This window comes from Oncorhynchus clarkii, chromosome 3, assembly GCF_045791955.1.
Source record: "Oncorhynchus clarkii lewisi isolate Uvic-CL-2024 chromosome 3, UVic_Ocla_1.0, whole genome shotgun sequence".
Classification (NCBI taxonomy): Eukaryota; Metazoa; Chordata; class Actinopteri; order Salmoniformes; family Salmonidae; genus Oncorhynchus; species Oncorhynchus clarkii.
In genome coordinates this window covers 17967201-17986956 of record NC_092149.1, presented here as the reverse complement: position 1 = coordinate 17986956, position 19756 = coordinate 17967201, and the positions used below count along the sequence as shown (strand labels likewise).

The window sequence follows — 19756 nt, the reverse complement described above, 5'->3', positions numbered from 1 at the left end:
TGTGGCTTACTCTTGCATGCAGAACTGCGTTAATTCAGTGACTTTTGTGGGTTTTCAAGCATGAACTGTTTGTTTCAAGTCATGCCACAACATCTCAATTGGGATTAGGTATGGACTAGGCCATTCCAAAAGACTTGTGTGATTGTGTGTTTGGATCATTGTCTTGCTGCATGCCCCAGCTGTACTTCAGCTTCAGCTCACAGACGGATGGCCTGACATTCTCCTGTAGAGTTCTCTGATACAGAGCGGACTTCATGGTTCCTTCTATTAAGGCAAGTCGTCCAGGTCCTGAGGAAGCAAAGCATCCCCAAACCATCACACTACCACCACCATGCTTGACAATGGTTATGAGGTTCTTACTGTGGAATGCAGTGTTTGGTTTTCGTCAGACATAATAAGACCCATCTCATCCAAAAAGTTGACTCAACTTTGCCAAAAAGCATCTGGATGATCAACAAGACTCCTGGAAGAATGTTCTGGGCAGAGATGAGTCAAAAGTCAAACTTTTTGGACGACGATGATCCAAAACACACAATCAAGTCCACATGAAAATGGCAAAAAATTAACAAATTTGAGGTTTTGGAATCTCCTAGTCAAAGTTCAGACCTAATCCCAATTGAGATGTTGTGGCAGGACTTGAAACGAGCAGTTCATGCTTGAAAACCACAAATGTCGCTGAGTTAAAGCAGTTCTGCCTGGAAGAGTGGGCCAAAATTCCTCCACAGAGACATGAGAGACTGATCAACAACTACAGGAAGTGTTTGGTTGGAGTCATTGCAGCTAAAGGTGGCACAACCAGTTATTGAGTGTAAGTGGGAAATTACTTTTTCACACAGGGACATTGAGTGTTGCGTAATGTTGTTTATAAAATAAATAAATAAGTGTGTAATTGTTGTGTTCTTTGTTCACTCAGGTTCCCTTTATCTAATATTGGGTTTGTGGTTAAAGATGTGATAACATTCCATACAAAAATATGCAACATTTGAGAAAATTACAAAGGGGGCAAGTACTTTTTCACAACACTGTATCGATTTATAGAATGTTCATAATATGAAGATTCCAATAGAACGATGGTCATAGTGAAATTCCTCCTAAGAGTTTAAAAGGTTAAAGGAAATAGTTCACACAAATGGCAAGTTAACTTTATCTTAATGATTGCTATGGAAAGTGGTAAATTAATTGGAGTAAATTAATGGACATGAACTCTTAGTCTTCTACTTCCAGTTTATACATACTATGTACATTTTACAGACAGTATATTTTACAATAGTTTTCTTTTGTTTGTTTTTAGTCCCATCCTTCAGCTCCACTCAACCGCTCCCATCTATCTCTGAACACCATCCAGTTTGGATTTCTATTTGTCATATGTTTTTTAATTGTGCTGTGATGTTTCACAAAAGTTCTGAACCTTTCTAGTCTCATAGATTCTACATATTATAAATTAAAGATAAACATTTTTGCTAAGAGTATTATTATATTATTAATCGATTGACTATGACTTTTTAAATCACCCAGCAGTGCTATTTGCAGAGTTAACTCTAGGTAAATGTTGCAATTCTTTAACAGCGACTGCACACAGGAAATTAAAAATGTTTCTCTCCACCATCAAGAAGGGGGCCACACAAATGTCTTGCTGTGAGGTGGTGGGCCCCCCTACCACATCTCACATAGGGCTCCCAAAAGGCTAGAGCCGGCCCTGGTAATACTCTTCGAGAATCAATGGTTATGTAGATCATTGGAAAAGTCAAGAAATGGGTGTACAAATCACAGACTGTAGCTTTTAGCTGTTGTAATGACATACTGTAATTGACACAAATGTACATCAGAAAACAAGATGGCGCACCAGTCAGACGTCTTTGTTCTTCGTCTTGTATATATATTTTTTTATATTTTTCGAAACCTCAACTTCAAAATACTCTCATGCAACCTGCCTCACCCAATGCAGTGTGCATCTGTCTTTCTAAAGTACTCTTATCCACCTCAGAACCGGTATTCCCCAACAGAAGCTAGCCAGCTAACTAGCTACTAGCTAATTAGTCAGCTAACCACTGCTAGGGGTCATCAGCTAACCTTTAGCTCGGAAAGCTCTCGCCAGTTTGTACAACACGATTCAAAACAGAACATACCGGATCTATCCCCATATTCCTACAGCAAGCTCTGAGCCTTTTCACCTGGATCACCACAGCTAGCTAGTTGCAACCCGAGTGACTATTCCTGGTTTAAAGTCATGTCCCTGTCCCGAAGCTAGCATCAATTAGCCTGGAGCTAGGCCCGTATCCCGGCTACCAGAAGAAGCCCAACAGCCACTCCTGGGCTATAATACCATTTTTGCCAACTGGCCCGGACCCCCTTCTACTGCCGGTACGTGGCACGGAACCCCGCGATCCTTCACAACTGGACTACCGATGAAATCTGCTGGAGGGGGTACTCAAACTGGCACCGCGGCACTGCTAGCCACAAGCCCGCTAACGTTAGCTGTCTAGAGCACACCGGACTGTTAGCTTAAGAGGCCCATTGAACAACTTCTTCAGTCACTATACCTATTTTGCCAATTGGCCTGGTTTACCACACGGAACCCTGCTGATCCGTCTGCCAACATATCCAGCGGGGGCCACAACAGACTTTCTTCCATCTTGACATCCTTCTAAGGTCTTGCTGCTAGCCCCGGCCCTTTAGCTACCTGAAGCCACTCACTGGAGTCCCATGATTACTCGGCTACGCATGCCTCCCCCTAACGTCAATAAGCCTTGTCCATTGCTGTTTTGGTTAGTATGTATCGCCTTATTTCACTGTAGAGCCTCTAGCCCTGCTCAATACGCCTTAGTGAACACTTTATTTCCACCTCCAACACATTCGGTGACAACACCTGGTTTAAATGATATTCCTAGAAACAATATCTCTGTCACTCTATGCACAGGTTTTACCCCCACTGCATTCATATCCTACCATACCTTTGTCTGTACAGTATGCCTTGAATCTTTTCTAACGTGCCCAGAAATCTGTTCCTTTTACTCTCTGTTCTGAACGTACTAGGCGTCCAGTTCTTTTAGCCTATACCCGTGCCCTTATCCAACTCCTCCTCTGTTCCTCTGGTGATGTGGAGGTTAACCCAGGCCCTGCAGTGCCTAGCTCCACTCCCATTACCCAGGCGTTATCATTTGTTGACTTCTGTAACCTTAAAATCCCTGGTTTCATGCATGTTAACATTAGAAACCTCCTCCCTAAGTTTGTTTTATTCACTGCCCTAGCACACTCTGCCAACCCGGATGTCCTAGCCGTGTCTGAATCCTGGCTCAGGAGACTAGCAAAAACCCTGAAATTTCCATCCCCAACTATAACATTTTCCTGCAAGATAGAACTGCCAAAGGGGGCGGAGTTGCAATCTACTGCAGAGAGCCTGCAGAGTTCTGTCTTACTATCCAGGTCTGTTCCAAACATTTCGAGCTTCTACTTTTAAAAATCCACCTTTCCAGAAACAAGTCTCTCACTGTTGCCCCTTGTTACAGGCCACCCTCTGCCCCCAGCTGTGCCCTGAACACCATATTTGAACTGATTGCCCCCATCTAGAGCTCATGCTGCTAGGTGACCTAAACTGGGACATGCTTAACACCCCGGCCATCCTACAATCTAATCATGATGCCCTCAATCTCACACTAATTATCAATGAACCTACCAGGTACAACCCCATATCCGTAAACACGGGCACCCTCAATGATATCATCCTAACCAACTTGCCCTCCAAATACACCTCTGCTGTTTTCAACAAAGATCTCAGCGATCACTGCCTCATTGCCTGCATCCGTAATGGGTCTGAGTGAAACGACCACCCCTCATCACTGTCAAACGCTCCCTAAAAAACTTCAGCGAGCAGGCCTTTCTAATCGACCTGGACCGGGTAGCCTGGAAGGATATTGACCTCATCCCGTCAGTAGAGGATGCCTGGTCATTCTTTAAAAGTGCCTTCCTCACTATCTTAAATAAGCATGCCCCATTCAAAAAATGTAGAACCATGAACAGATATACAGTGCCTTGCGAAAGTATTCGGCCCCCTTGAACTTGCGACCTTTTGCCACATTTCAGGCTTCAAACATAAAGATATAAAACTGTATTTTTTTGTGAAGAATCAACAACAAGTGGGACACAATCATGAAGTGGAACGACATTTATTGGATATTTCAAACTTTTTTAACAAATCAAAAACTGAAAAATTGGGCGTGCAAAATTATTCAGCCCCCTTAAGTTAATACTTTGTAGCGCCACCTTTTGCTGCGATTACAGCTGTAAGTCGCTTGGGGTATGTCTCTATCAGTTTTGCACATCGAGAGACTGAATTTTTTTCCCATTCCTCCTTGCAAAACAGCTCGAGCTCAGTGAGGTTGGATGGAGAGCATTTGTGAACAGCAGTTTTCAGTTCTTTCCACAGATTCTCGATTGGATTCAGGTCTGGACTTTGACTTGGCCATTCTAACACCTGGATATGTTTATTTTTGAACCATTCCATTGTAGATTTTGCTTTATGTTTTGGATCATTGTCTTGTTGGAAGACAAATCTCCGTCCCAGTCTCAGGTCTTTTGCAGACTCCATCAGGTTTTCTTCCAGAATGGTCCTGTATTTGGCTCCATCCATCTTCCCATCAATTTTAACCATCTTCCCTGTCCCTGCTGAAGAAAAGCAGGCCCAAACCATGATGCTGCCACCACCATGTTTGACAGTGGGCATGGTGTGTTCAGGGTGATGAGCTGTGTTGCTTTTACGCCAAACATAACGTTTTGCATTGTTGCCAAAAAGTTCAATTTTGGATTCATCTGACCAGAGCACCTTCTTCCACATGTTTGGTGTGTCTCCCAGGTGGCTTGTGGCAAACTTTAAAACAACACTTTTTATGGATATCTTAAAGAAATGGCTTTCTTTTTGCCACTCTTCCATAAAGGCCAGATTTGTGCAATATACGACTGATTGTTGTCCTATGGACAGAGTCTCCCACCTCAGCTGTAGATCTCTGCAGTTCATCCAGAGTGATCATGGGCCTCTTGGCTGCATCTCTGATCAGTCTTCTCCTTGTATGAGCTGAAAGTTTAGAGGGACGGCCAGGTCTTGGTAGATTTGCAGTGGTCTGATACTCCTTCCATTTCAATATTATCGCTTGCACAGTGCTCCTTGGGATGTTTAAAGCTTGGGAAATATTTTTGTATCCAAATCCGGCTTTTAACTTCTTCACAACAGTATCTCGGGCCTGCCTGGTGTGTTCCTTGTTCTTCATGATGCTCTCTGCACTTTTAACGGACCTCTGAGACTATCACAGTGCAGGTGCATTTATACGGAGACTTGATTACACACAGGTGGATTGTATTTATCATCATTAGTCATTTAGGTCAACATTGGTTCATTCAGAGATCCTCACTGAACTTCTGGAGAGAGTTTGCTGCACTGAAAGTAAAGGGGCTGAATAATTTTGCACGCCCAATTTTTCAGTTTTTGATTTGTTAAAAAAGTTTGAAATATCCAATAAATGTCGTTCCACTTCATGATTGTGTCCCACTTGTTGTTGATTCTTCACAAAAAAATACAGTTTTATATATTTATGTTTGAAGCCTGAAATGTGGCAGAAGGTCGCAAAGTTCAAGGGGGCCGAATACTTTCGCAAGGCACTGTAGCCCTTGGTTCTCTCCAGACCTGACTGCCCGTGACCAGCACAAAAACACCCTGTGGCGTACTGCATTAGCATCAAATAACCCCCGTGATATGCAACTTTTCTGGGAAGTTAGGAACCAATATACACAGGCAGTTAGGAAAGCTAAGGCTAGCTTTTTCAAGCAGAGATTTGCATCCTGTTGCACAAACTCAAAAAAGTTATGGGACACTGGAAAGTCTATGGAGAATAAGAGCACCTCCTCCCAGCTGCCGACTGCACTGAGGCTAGGAAACACTGTCACCACCGATACATCCACTATAATTGAGAATTTCAATGAGCATTTTTCTACGGCTGGCCATGCCTTCCGCCTGGTCACCCCCACCCCAAATACAGTAGTGGCCACACCAGATACAGACTGGTTTCCTGATCCACGCCCCTACCTTTTTTTTATTAAGGTATGTGTGACCAACAGATGCATATGTGTATTCCCAGTTGTGTGAAATCCATAGATTAGGGTGTAATTTATTTATTTCAATTGACTAATTTCCTTATGAACTGTAACTCTAACTGAGTAATGTTCCTTGTTTTTTCTTGTTGTGTTGATAAAAAAAGTGTGTTAAGGTGACACAATGAATTTACCCCTTGCATATTTTAGTGGTTACTAGTTTCTCTGGTGTTTAGTAGTAATACCACTTGACATGAGAAGATAGAAATACCTTTAGAAAGATTTCTAAGGACAGTGAGAGTACAAACACAACAGCAAAAAAGTATTGTGTTAAATGCTTTATTTATCATAAACATAAATAATGTATCTCCTGTACAAAAGATGTATGTTGATGTGGAACGGGATGTTGTAGAGTTGTGCGAATGTACTGGACGGCCAAGCAGATTTAGTAGGTGGCCATGGTGCTGGTCAGCCAGTCGTTGAAGATGCACACCTGGAGGAAGAGAAGGAGAAGGGAGACATTAGTGGGCACAGGGCCAAGTCACTGTAGACCTGAGATAAAGTTGGTATTAGAGCTGGGGTGAAGTTGGTATTATTGAAGTTAGAAACATGTAGTTGTGACAGGGATGAGCTAGTGGTCTAATAAAGGAATGCTGTCACAAGCCCATTAAAGTATTTATTTGAAACTACTTGATGCTTTATTAGCGAAGCAGAGGCAGTGAAGGAGTTAATGGGGAGATTGGAGGAGAGAGTAATGAGGGAGTTGTGTTGGTGCATGAGGCATGACATCCGCCAAACGGAGCGTGTCTGGGATTTGATGTCACCTGTGCCAGCTCAGCGCTACAGCTCTCCAAGACGTGCTTACCATGGCGGGCATCGTACTGGTCAGGCACCATGTTATGCGGTGGAGCGCACGGTGTCTCCAGTACGTGTTCTTAGCCCGGTGCACTACATTGGAGCCGCCCTTCACTCCGGAGCTGTCAGAGCCGCCCTCCACACCGGAGCTGTCAGAGCCGCCCTTCACTCCGTAGCTGTCAGAGCCGCCCTCCACTCCGGAGCTGTCAAAGCCGCCCTCCACTCCGGAGCTGTCAGAGCCGCCCTCCACTCCGGAGCTGTCAGAGCCGCCCTCCACTCCGGAGCTGTCAGAGCCGCCCTCCACTCCGGAGCTGTCAGAGCCGCCCTTCACTCCGGAGTTGTCAGAGCCGCCCTTCACTCCGGAGCTGCCAGAATCGCAGCCCCTTAGTCCAGAGGCGCCCCTCAGTCCAGAGGCGCCCTCTACGAGGGTCTTCAGTCCGGGGCCCGCTGCGAAGGTCCCCGCTCCAGAGGCGCCACCTAAGTGGGCCAAGACTGAGGTGGAGCAGGGTCCACGTCCCGCACCCGAGCCGCCGCCGTAAGAAGGCCCATCCGGACCCCCCCCCCCCCCCCCCCCCCCCCCCTTTAGAGTCAGGTTTTTGCAGGCGGAGTCCGCACCTTTGGGGGGGGGGGGTACTGTCACGCCCTGGCCATAGAGAGGCTTTTTATTCTCTATTTTGGTTAGGCCAGGGTGTGACTAGGGTGGGCGTTCTATGTTCTTTTTTCTATGTTTTTGTATTTTTTTGTTTTTGGCCGGGTATGGTTCTCAATCAGGGACAGCTGTCTGTCGTTGTCTCTGATTGAGAACCATACTTAGGTAGCTCTTGCCCAAATGGGTTTTGTGGGTAATTATTTTCTGTTTAGTGTGTTTTGCACCTGATGGAGCTGTTTCAGTCGTTTCTTTTGTTCCTTGTTGTGTTTAGTGTTTAGTTTATTAAAATAATGATGAACACTTACCACGCTGCATCTTGGTCCTCACCTTCTTCCACCAACGGTCGTTACACCTATATTCTTACCTTGGCGTAGACACCGGAGTTACCGGGCTCGGCCCAGCCATAACCTCAGGACACAACACCCTGCAACTCACCGTTGCACACCACGGGGCCACCGGAATCACCCTGAGACAGAGACAATGAGAGATTTCAGGCACTGTAGCTTGTTGCTATTGGCAGCTGTAAGGATGGATGAAAAATAAAATAATGGATAGAAAGAAAGAAGAGGAAATGAAAGGCAGAACATTTCAATTATGGATCATTTACATTTTAACACTGGCAATGGTTACCTGAGCAGGTATATTTTATATGCTGATCAAGCTGAGCAAACCCACCACCCTCAACACCTTCGTGCAGCCTGTTGCTCTGCCCACCAGCTGTGCCCCTGCTGGCACCATGTGTACGTCTCTAGATGGGGCGACACCATGAGCTCAAGTGAGCCCAGCAATAAAGGCACCATGTTAATGTATTTTGGGGTTACGTTGTCATTGTTGATGTTGTAGGAGCTGTAGTTGAGGTGGGAGATGATGCGGGAAGAAGAGATGAACTACTCGTTACCCTCAGTCCTGGGAACTACCCTCAGTCCTGGCAATGTTGTGCTCACCCAGATGCACCTCCACATGGCTTAGGGTGAAAAAGAACGAGGGAAGGGAAAGCCTTTCATCACTTGATGGTGTTCTGTGCTGAGCCTTGGGGTGCAGGTGAAGTGAACTGCATGATATAATCTGGATGATAGGATGTTGATAAAGCCATGACAGACATGTAAAAGTAAGTAAATCACCTTGTACAAGCCTTGGAGTGTGCGAGCCGGAACGGCTAATAGGAACAGGAGCCTATCTCCTGTTTCTGTAGCGCGAGGCAGCTTGATGTACCAGTACACATATTGAATGTATTCATTAAATGGAAGTCTTATCTATAAGCACATATGATACTTCATGTACAGGTATGTAGTTCACTCATGACATGTAGCAGTGAGCAGCAGAGTTCTCATTGACCAGGGAACCACCACAGAAGTGGTACCCAGAGTTCAGAGACACCTGGTGGGGCTGGGAGTAGGCCTTGCACTCATACCCTTCGACGATCTGGTCCTCCTCCGTGGCAACTGGAAACAGAAAGAACTCTCACAGTTATCATTGACACATTGCCTCACCTTTCGAGATTATGAAAATCATGGGCGTGACATTATAATGTAAAACTAAGATCATGATATTTGTTCGACATCTCTAAAGGATTGTAGATATTTTTGACAAGCAACTGTAAAGGTGTGACAAACTTTTGTCCCATGAGCTTCTAAAAAGTGATCCTTTTAAGTCAAATATTCTAATACTGAATGCATACTGAATTGTATGGCAGTAGAGTTATTCGACACTATGGATAGTGTTACCATCTCAAATAGCTGTGATAGAAAAATTACATACCTGATTTGTTTGATATTAATAGTAAACTATTATATACAGTGCCTTGCGAAAGTATACGGCCCCCTTGAACTTTGCAACCTTTTGCCACATTTCAGGCTTCAAACATAAAGATATAAAACTGTATTTTTTTGTGAAGAATCAACAACAAGTGGGACACAATCATGAAGTGGAACGACATTTATTGGATATTTCAAACTTTATAAACAAATCAAAAACTGAAAAATTGGGCGTGCAAAATTATTCAGCCCCCTTAAGTTAATACTTTGTAGCGCCACCTTTTGCTGCGATTACAGCTGTAAGTCGCTTGGGGTATGTCTCTATCAGTTTTGCACATCGAGAGACTGAATTTTTTTCCCATTCCTCCTTGCAAAACAGCTCGAGCTCAGTGAGGTTGGATGGAGAGCATTTGTGAACAGCAGTTTTCAGTTCTTTCCACAGATTCTCGATTGGATTCAGGTCTGGACTTTGACTTGGCCATTCTAACACCTGGATATGTTTATTTTTGAACCATTCCATTGTAGATTTAGCTTTATGTTTTGGATCATTGTCTTGTTGGAAGACAAATCTCCGTCCCAGTCTCAGGTCTTTTGCAGACTCCATCAGGTTTTCTTCCAGAATGGTCCTGTATTTGGCTCCATCCATCTTCCCATCAATTTTAACCATCTTCCCTGTCCCTGCTGAAGAAAAGCAGGCCCAAACCATGATGCTGCCACCACCATGTTTGACGGTTGGGATGGTGTGTTCAGGGTGATGAGCTGTGTTGCTTTTACGCCAAACATAACATTTTGCATTGTTGCCAAAAAGTTCAATTTTGGTTTCATCTGCACCTTCTGCACCTTCTTCCACATGTTTGGTGTGTCTCCCAGGTGGCTTGTGGCAAACTTTAAACGACACTTTTTATGGATATCTTTAAGAAATGGCTTTCTTCTTGCCACTGTTCCATAAAGGCCAGATTTGTGCAATACACGACTGATTGTTGTCCTATGGACAGAGTCTCCCACCTCAGCTGTAGATCTCTGCAGTTCATCCAGAGTGATCATGGGCCTCTTGGCTGCATCTCTGATCAGTCTTCTCCTTGTATGAGCTGAAAGTTTAGAGGGACGGCCAGGTCTCGGTAGATTTGCAGTGGTCTGATACTCCTTCCATTTCAATATTATCGCTTGCACAGTGCTCCTTGGGATGTTTAAAGCTTGGGAAATCTTTTTGTATCCAAATCCGGCTTTAAACTTCTTCACAACAGTATCTCAGACCTGCCTGGTGTGTTCCTTGTTCTTCATGATGCTCTCTGCGCTTTTAATGGACCTCTGAGACTATCACAGTGCAGGTGCATTTATACGGAGACTTGATTACACACAGGTGGATTGTATTTATCATCATTAGTCATTTAGGTCAACATTGGATCATTCAGAGATCCTCACTGAACTTCTGGAGAGAGTTTGCTGCACTGAAAGTAAAGGGGCTGAATAATTTTGCACACCCAATTTTTCAGTTTTTGATTTGTTAAAAAAGTTTGAAATATCCAATAAATGTCGTTCCACTTCATGATTGTGTCCCACTTGTTGTTGATTCTTCACAAAAAAATACAGTTTTATATCTTTATGTTTGAAGCCTGAAATGTGGCAAAAGGTCGCAAAGTTCAAGGGGGCCGAATACTTTCGCAAGGCACTGTATTTAACTAAGAGTAAGACACCTGCTAAGGCTGAGTTTTATCGTGTCCACTCTAGCTTCCTGCAGCTAATCTGGGAGTCGAGGACATGGGCTTTACTAGAGATAGCTTGAAGCTAACAATTGATTGATGTCTCAGTGATTAAAAAAAAAAACTGCCACATTCCAGTCTATCATTAGTTGTGCATGCAAGACATATGTCTCTAGTCTAACTGGGCCTGCATTCTATAGATGAGATAGAGATAGATTGAAGATATAAACTTAACCTGGAGGAGTAGAATAACAAAGACCCGGTATTCACTGTCTAGACAGTCAAGACTGTTGGATTGACGGCTTCATTATTGCAATAATGAATCAATATTAAAACAATATGATTGTTTGAAGAAATGACCAAGTCTCTCTCAGTACTGAATTTCCACGACAGAGCCTAAACTCACAAGCCGCTCCAATGAGCAGAACGAAGACCAGAGATATCATGGTTGCTGTGTGATCCTGTCAATGAGTGAGGTTGACCTGCACCCCTGCTTTATATATACATTCAGAAGTGCTGCCTCAGTTTCAGGGCAACATCATTGGCTCTTGACTGACCAATCAGCCATAGGTACTGTAAGATTATGCGATTCCTTATCAGTTAGGCTTTCCATACATTTTTGTGGGCAAGAAAGCCATGTAGATAAGGCTGGGGTTAGAGTTGGAGTTAGGGACGGGGTTGAGGCAGGTGTTGAACGTAAGGCAAAGGTCATAACAGTCTCACCAATGAGTTAATAGCAAATATTAGAATGAGTTTAGAATACTGTCGTTTTTGGACTCATAAGATATCCTTGCCCGGCTGTGACCCAATTCTACCAATAATTAAATGGGTTTATGTTAGATGTTTACTAATGAACTTGGGACTTGGCGACCCTCTGTAAGATGCACCTTGCTGCCCGACAGGAATTCTGAAAGGTTTGGCATGTAGCCACAGCAGCAGCATGAAGTCAACACGGCATACCTGTAGAAGAGGAATCTGTAATATAGAAACCTGTCCTGTTCTTTGTTGGTTTGTTTTTTTAAACTGGTCAGCCAGTCGTTGAAGATGCACACCTGGATGGAGAGTAGGAGCAGGGAGACATTAGTGAACACACTCAAAGGGAGGTAATAGATTAGACTAGACTACATGGCGCCGGAGAGGATGGCTGCCGTTTTATTGGCTCTTAACGTGCTATTTTGTTTGTTTTGGGGCATTGTTTGTAACTTGTTTTGTACATAATGTTGCTGCTAATGTCTCTTACGACTGAAAAAAGCTTCTGGACATCAGAAAAGCGATTATTCACCTCGATTGGACAAATAATTGTTCTTTAATGAGTCGGACAGAAGGATAAACCTTTATTTAACCAGGTAGGCCAGTAATTTACAACTGCGACCTGGCCAAGATAAAGCATAGCAGTGCGACAAAAACAACAACACAGAGTTACACATAAACAAACGTACAGTCAATAACACAAAATAAAAATAGAAAGATCTATGTACAGTGTGTGCAAATGTAGAAGAGTAGGGAGGTAGGAAATAAATAGGCCATAGAGGAGAAAATAATAACAATGTAGCATTAATACTGGAGTGATATATGTGCAGATGATGATGTGCATGTAGAGATACTGGAGTGCAGAAGAGCAAGAGGGTAAATAATAATATGGGGATGAGGTAGTCGGGTGTGCTATTTACAGATTGGTTGTGTACAGGTACAGTGATCGGTAAGCTGCTCTGACAGCTGATGCTTAAAGTTAGAGAGGGAGATATAAGACTCCAGCTTTAGACATTTTTGCAATTCGTTCCAGTCATTGGCAGCAGAGAACTGGAAGGAGAGGCGGCAAAAGGAAGTGTTGGCTTTGGTGATGACCAGTGCAATATACCTGCTGGAGCGCATGCTATGGGTGTGTGTTGCTATGGTGACCAGTGAGCTGAGATAAGGCGGGGCTTTACCTAGCAAAGACTTATAGATGAACTGGAGCCAGTGGGTTTGGCGACGGATATGTAGTGAGGGCCAGCCAACGAGAACATAGAGGTTGCAGTGATGGGAGGTATATGGGGCTTTGGTGATAAAACGGATGGCACTGTGATAGACTACATCCAGTTTGCTGAGTAGAGTGTTGGGGGCTATTTTGTAAATGACATCGCCGAAGTCATGGATCGGTAGGATAGTCAGTTTTACGAGGGTATGTTTGGCGGGATGGGGGAAGGAGGCTTTGTTTGCGAAATAGGAAGCCGATTCTAGATTAATAACATACAGCTGGTGGGTTATAAACTCTATCGACAGGATAGAACAGCAGCCTCTGGTAAGACAAGTGGTGGGGGCCTATGTATATTTGTAAACAACAGCTGGTGCACGGTATCTAAGGAAGTCTCAAGGTTTTGCTCGCCTGAGGTAGAGTATCTCATGGTAAGCTGTAGACCATATTATTTACCTAGAGAGTTTTCGTCTGTATTTTTCGTAGCAGTCTACATACCACCACAGACTGATGCTGGCACTAAAACCGCGCTCAATGAGCTGTATACTGCTATAAGCAAACAGAAATACGCTCATCCAGATGCGGCGCTCCTAGTGGCCGGGGACTTTAATGCAGTGAAACTTAAGTCAGTTTTACCTCATTTCTATCAGCATGTTAAATGTGCAACCAGAGGGAAAACAACTCTAGACCACCTTTTCTCCACACACAGGGGGGGAACACATGGTGCCAGCGGGGGAACAGCTGGTTGGCAGAGCAACAAGCTGCACGTAGGTGTTGAGGGTGATGGGTTTTCTCAACTTGATCAGCATGATGTTATTGTCGATGTAGTAGGAGTTGTAGTTGGGGTGACGGATCACACGGGAAGAAGAGATTAACTGCTCGCTACCCTCAGTCACCTGAATGTTGTGCTCGCCCAGACGGACCTCCACATGAGAAGATCAGAAGAGGCGTCACTACAGATCCTGGTTCGATCCTGGGCTGTATCACAACCAACAATTGACCCAGCGTCGTCCAGGTTAGGGGAGGGTTTGCTAGAGTAGGCCCGTCATTGTAAAATAAGAATTTGTTCTTTACTGACTTGCCTAGTTAAATAAAGGTTAAATAAAATAAATAAATGTGTGAGAGAGAGGTCCAATTAATTAACTTTAAGTTAAATACAAACTCTAAAACTATGTCCTTTAGTTTAGCCAAGGTTAGATTGTCACTAACTATGTTTCCATCCGAACAAGTAAAGTACCTGTCGGATAAAACAACTCACAACAGGCCTGATGGAAACAGTATAAACAGCCGTATCTCCAGCCAGCCTAATTACTCACTGGACTCTTATGATCACTCGGCTACGCATGCCTCTCCCTAATGTCAATATGCCTTGTCCATTGCTGTTCTGGTTAGTGATTATTGTCTTATTTTACTGTAGAGCCTCTAGCCCTGCTCAATATGCCTTAACCTACCATTTAGTTCCACCTCCCACATATGCAGTGACATCACCTGGTTTAAACGTCTCTAGAGACAATATCTCTCTCATCATCACACAATGCCTAGGTTTACCTACAATGTGTTCACATCCTACCATACCTTTGTCTGTACATTATGCCGTGAATCTATTCTATCGCGCCCAGAATCCTGCTCATTTTACTCAGTGTTCCGAACTTACTAGACGACCAGTTCTTATAGCCTTTAGCCGTACCCTCATCCTACTCCTCCTCTGTTCCTCTGGTGATGTAGAGGTTAATCCAGGCCCTGCAGTGACTAGCTCCACTCCTTCTCCCCAGGTGCTCACATTTGTTGACTTCTGTGACCGTCAAAGCCTTGGTTTGATGCATGTTAACATTAGAAGCCTCCTCCCTAAGTTTGTTTTATTCACTGCTTTAGCACACTCTGCCAACCTGGATGTCCTAGTCGTGTCTGAATCCTGGCTTAGGAAGACCACCAAAAACCATGAAATTTCCATCCCTAACTATAACAATTTCCGCCAAGATAGAACAAAGGGGGTGGAGTTGCAATCTATTGCAGAGATAGTGTGCAGAGTTCTGTTTTACTATCCAGGTCTGTACCCAAAATAATTTGAGCATCTACTTTTAAAAATCCACCTTTCCAGAAACAAGTCTCTCACTGTTGCGGCTTGCTATAGACCACCCTCTGCCCCCAGCTGTGCCCTGGACAACATATGTGAATTAATTGTCCCCCATATATCTCCAGGACACGTGCTGCTAGGTGACCTAAACTGGGACATGACTAACACCCCAGCCATCCTACAATCAATGTATTTATTAATTTAATTTTACCCCTTTTTCTCCCCAATTTTGTAGTATCCAATTGTTAGTAGCTACTATCTTGTCTCATCGCTACAACTCCCGTACGGACTCGGGAGAGACAAAGGTTGAAAGTCACGCGTCCTCCGATACACAACCCAACCAAGCCACACTGCTTCTTAACACAGCACGCATCCAACCCAGAAGCCAGCCGCACCAATGTGTCGGAGGAAACACCGTGCACCTGGCAACCTTGGTTAGCGAAGTTTCATTCAAGGTCAGCGTTAATATGTGAAGGTAATTTCAGATTGAGCTGACATATGCAGCGTTTACTGTGAATGCAGTCTCCGCGAACAGGGGAAAATGCCTTTAAATTTCAATCGAGTTATAACGCGGATCTTCTGCCAACATCCTTTGATACGGATGAAATCCAGCCCTTCATTTGTAGACAGTGAGACAGTGCACTAAAACTGCCAGTTTGAGATGACCAGTATTCTCTGCATTTCAAACTGTGTCTTGACCTCAACATGGCTGCAACACAGCTGTGTGGTTCACACACACAATCTACCCAAGGCCTACCATCATTTTGTAGATTAGATTTTTATTTAGTCACATGTACAGGGTCACAGATGTCGTTGCAGGGTACAGTGAAGTACTTAAGCTCTGAGCTCCAACAGTGCAGGTGTGAAAGAAACAATAAAATAAAAATGATATATACATTTACAAATGTGACAATGATGAAAATGAAATGTCCATAGAGGAAGCAGCGGGGGGTGGGGGTGGCAGTCTGTTAGTTTTCGCTATATGATGGTTGGTGCCGTTTAAGTTGAGGGAGGACAATCCTTTTTTTTATGAGCATGGCCTTATTTCTATTGCAGCATATTGGATGTCTGTCATTTATATTCCATTCACCCAGTTCAATGTGACAGCGATAGGTTTAGGCTACTACATGATACTCATATTTTCCCTATACTCATCATGAGGTTGCTACAACCTAGCCTATAAATGAAAGTGTACATTGTAGGTGCATAAGTTGAGAGAAATTTGAGTAATCAAGGTGACAGACATCAACACATTCAATACTGCCTTGCCTGCATCTTGCAGGGCTGTGGACGTAAAGTTAGGGTTAGGGTTGAGCCAGGATGTGGACATGAAGCTAGGGTTAGGGTTGAGCCAGGATGTGGACATAAAGTTAGGGTTAGGGTTGAGACAGGATGTGGACATAAAGTTAGGGTTAGGGTTGAGCCAGGATGTGGACATGAAGCTAGGGTTAGGGTTGAGCCAGGATGTGGACATGAAGCTAGGGCTAGGATTAGGGTTAGAGTTATGGGTACGGGTTGAGCAGGGGTTTAGACTTTAATCTAGTGTCACCCGCAGGAGGTCGGTGGCACCTTAATTGGGGAGAATGGGCTTGTGGTAATGGCTGGAGCTGAATCAGTGAAATAGTATCACATACATGTGTTTGATGCCGTTCCATCTGCACCGTTCCAGCAATTAGTTTGAGTCGTCCTCACCTCAGCCGCCTCCACAACTGTCAAAGTAACTGTTTATTTGAATATTTTGTTAATACCTAATATAATAAATTACACTACCCAAATGTGTGCTTACTTTAACTGCGTACAGTATAACTTATGTAATGAACAGTATGTAATGAACTCATGACCCTAAGGTATACAGAGTCTATTTTTTCAACAACCTTGAATTACTTTTCAACAAAACCTCTTAAACCCAGTTTACTTGTTTACAAAGCTAAAATTGGCCTTGTGAGCAGCAAAGCTCTGTTTGTCAACTTCTGCAAGAGAATACCAGCGTGTGAAACATACAGCTGTGTTGCAGCCATGTTGAGGTCCAGATACAGTCTGAACTGCATAGAATACTGTTCATCTCAAACTGGCAGTTGTAGTGTACTGTACATGTATCACTGTCTTCTGTAAGAAATTAAATCAAACCAGATGGTAAGAACCTGCACTTAAGAAGTACTGGGACAAATTAAAACATATATTTAGCTTTCTGCTGCTTTTAGGGTCAACTTCATACCACACCATGATGGAAACTGCTTTGTCATAATGCTGACCTTGGCAGCGCACCTTTAGACTCAGATTGGATTTCACTTGACCAATCAAACAGTTCCATTAAACGGGGCGCCACACCCAATTCTGCATATATACCAGGGGTGCAGATTAACCCTTTTCATCATCAGGATCATACAGCAACCATGATTTCTCTGGTCTTTGTTCTGCTCATTGGAGCCGCTTGTGAGTATAGTAATGACCATAGAAAAAAGAACAGGACTCTGTAATGACACTAACATCACACATTTGTTTCTTTGACGTTATTAAGAAATATGTTCTTATTGTTTTATCACAGTTCTTTGCTTTTCCATCTCAAAAGCTGAGGTAATATAGCCAAGAATGTGCCTGCTCTCTGTTTACAGTTGCCACGGAGGACGACAAGATCGTTGGAGGGTATGAGTGCAAGGCCTACTCCCAGCCCCACCAGGTGTCTCTGAACTCTGGGTACCACTTCTGTGGTGGTTCCCTGGTCAATGAGAACTGGGTTGTGTCTGCAGCTCACTGCTACAAGTCGTAAGTAGCATACCATGTGAACTACTAGCAACATGTTGAGTCAATAACACCTTGCAAGAATTTGATAAGCTTAATTTTTGCAAAACTAAAGGACACAGGTGAACTCCACATTCACATGAACTGTGAAAGTAAAAAACGTAAAAATGGACTTCTCTCTCTTTCAGCCGTGTGGAGGTGCGTCTGGGCGAGCATAACATCCAGGTGACTGAGGGTAACGAGCAGTTCATCTCTTCTTCCCACGTCATCCCTCACCCCAACTACAGCTCCTATAACATCAACAATGACATCATGCTGATCAAGCTGAGCAAGCCCGCCACCCTCAACACCTTCGTGCAGCCTGTTGCTCTGCCCAGCAGCTGTGCCCCCGCTGGCACCATGTGTACCGTCTCTGGATGGGGCAACACCATGAGCTCCAGTGAGTACAGCACCTGGGTCAAAGGTTACATGTACCAGTTGATCATCTTCATGGTGACTGAGTGTTAACAGGCATAGAAAATGCAGACCTACTATTAAAAACACTGTCATTATATCTAACTATAACTCTCCTCCTTTTTTTCTCTCTCTCTCTCTCTCTCTCTCTCTCCCCCCCCTTACAGCTGCTGACAGCGACAAGCTGCAGTGCCTGAACATCCCCATCCTGTCCTACAGCGACTGTAACAACTCCTACCCTGGCATGATCACCAACGCCATGTTCTGTGCTGGATACCTGGAGGGAGGCAAGGACTCTTGCCAGGTACTTACCACTCTGACCTCAGTTCAGTGTTACCAATGAGGACTTTAAATTTAACTTTTCAATTGATTAGAAATTGATAACGAAATAACCAATTCATATCACTTGTCTCTCTCTCTCTCTCTCTCTCCCTTCCTCTCTCTCTCTCAGGGTGACTCCGGTGGCCCAGTGGTGTGCAACGGTGAGCTCCAGGGTGTTGTGTCCTGGGGTTACGGCTGTGCCGAGCCCGGTAACCCCGGTGTCTACGCCAAGGTAAGACAAGAAAATAGTTCAACATTCATACGTCACTGTGACATCCTTTGGTTTCCTGAAGGAAAAAGGCATTGACTCTATAAAACATAGATTGATGGTTCTCATGTTGCCTCCCATTGAGCGTGTCCACTAATGTCTCCCTTCTTCTTCTCTTCCTCCAGGTGTGCATCTTCAACGACTGGCTGACCAGCACCATGGCCACCTACTAAATCTGCTTGGTCGTCCAGTACATTCGCACAACTCTACAACATCCCGTTCCACATCAACATACATCTTTTGTACAGGAGATTATACATTATTTATGTTTATGATAAATAAAGCTTTTAACACTAAATACTTTTTTGCTGTTGTGTTTGTACTCTCACTGTCCTTAGAAATCTTTGTAAAGGTATTTCTATCTTCTCATGTCAAGTGGTATTACTAGTAAACACCAGAGAAACTAGGAATCGCCAGCAAATGGTTTAGGTATGGATATTTCTAAAATATGCAGGGGGTAAATTCATTGTGTCATGGTACCCTACCATAACGATTTGTTTTGTATCAATACAACAAGATACCTCAAGGAACATTATTGATGACATTGATTTGTTTTGTATCAATACAACAAGATACCTCAAGGAACATTATTGATGACATTGATTTGTTTCTATAGTTGGGTATCGATGCGTTGCTGCTCACAATAGCTGGTATAGGGATGTTAAAAGTGTGGCATAATTGCTCTCCCTTCTTACCCAGTTATAGTATTCTCTCTGTCTGAGTTGTGTTGCTACTGAAATACTATGTGGTGCAACATGAATATTGTTACATAAATACATAATGTTTGTTTATTGGGTTGCATGATTTAGATTCAATATCCCTTGATATTGAAGTCTAGATGCTAAATACTGTACTTCAATATTCACAATCAGAGGCTTCATCAGAGATCCCCAACATTCAGGGCTTAGCTC

At 43.7% G+C, this 19756-nt stretch overlaps 1 protein-coding gene and 1 pseudogene across 1 annotated transcript; one reads left to right on the top strand and one right to left on the bottom strand.

Annotated features, from left to right (window-relative positions):
* Positions 1–8262: 8262 nt before the first annotated feature.
* On the bottom strand, positions 8263–11482 carry LOC139385004 (trypsin-1-like; annotated as a pseudogene).
* Positions 11483–17445: 5963 nt separating this feature from the next.
* On the top strand, positions 17446–19133 carry LOC139389903 (trypsin-2-like). The gene is made up of 6 exons (XM_071136937.1): positions 17446–17497; positions 17677–17827; positions 17992–18242; positions 18424–18560; positions 18708–18809; positions 18971–19133. Exons 1-6 carry the CDS (start codon positions 17458–17460, stop codon positions 19016–19018), a joined length of 729 nt encoding a protein of 242 aa, XP_070993038.1. The 5' UTR covers positions 17446–17457; the 3' UTR covers positions 19019–19133.
* The last annotated feature ends 623 nt before the right edge of the window (positions 19134–19756 follow it).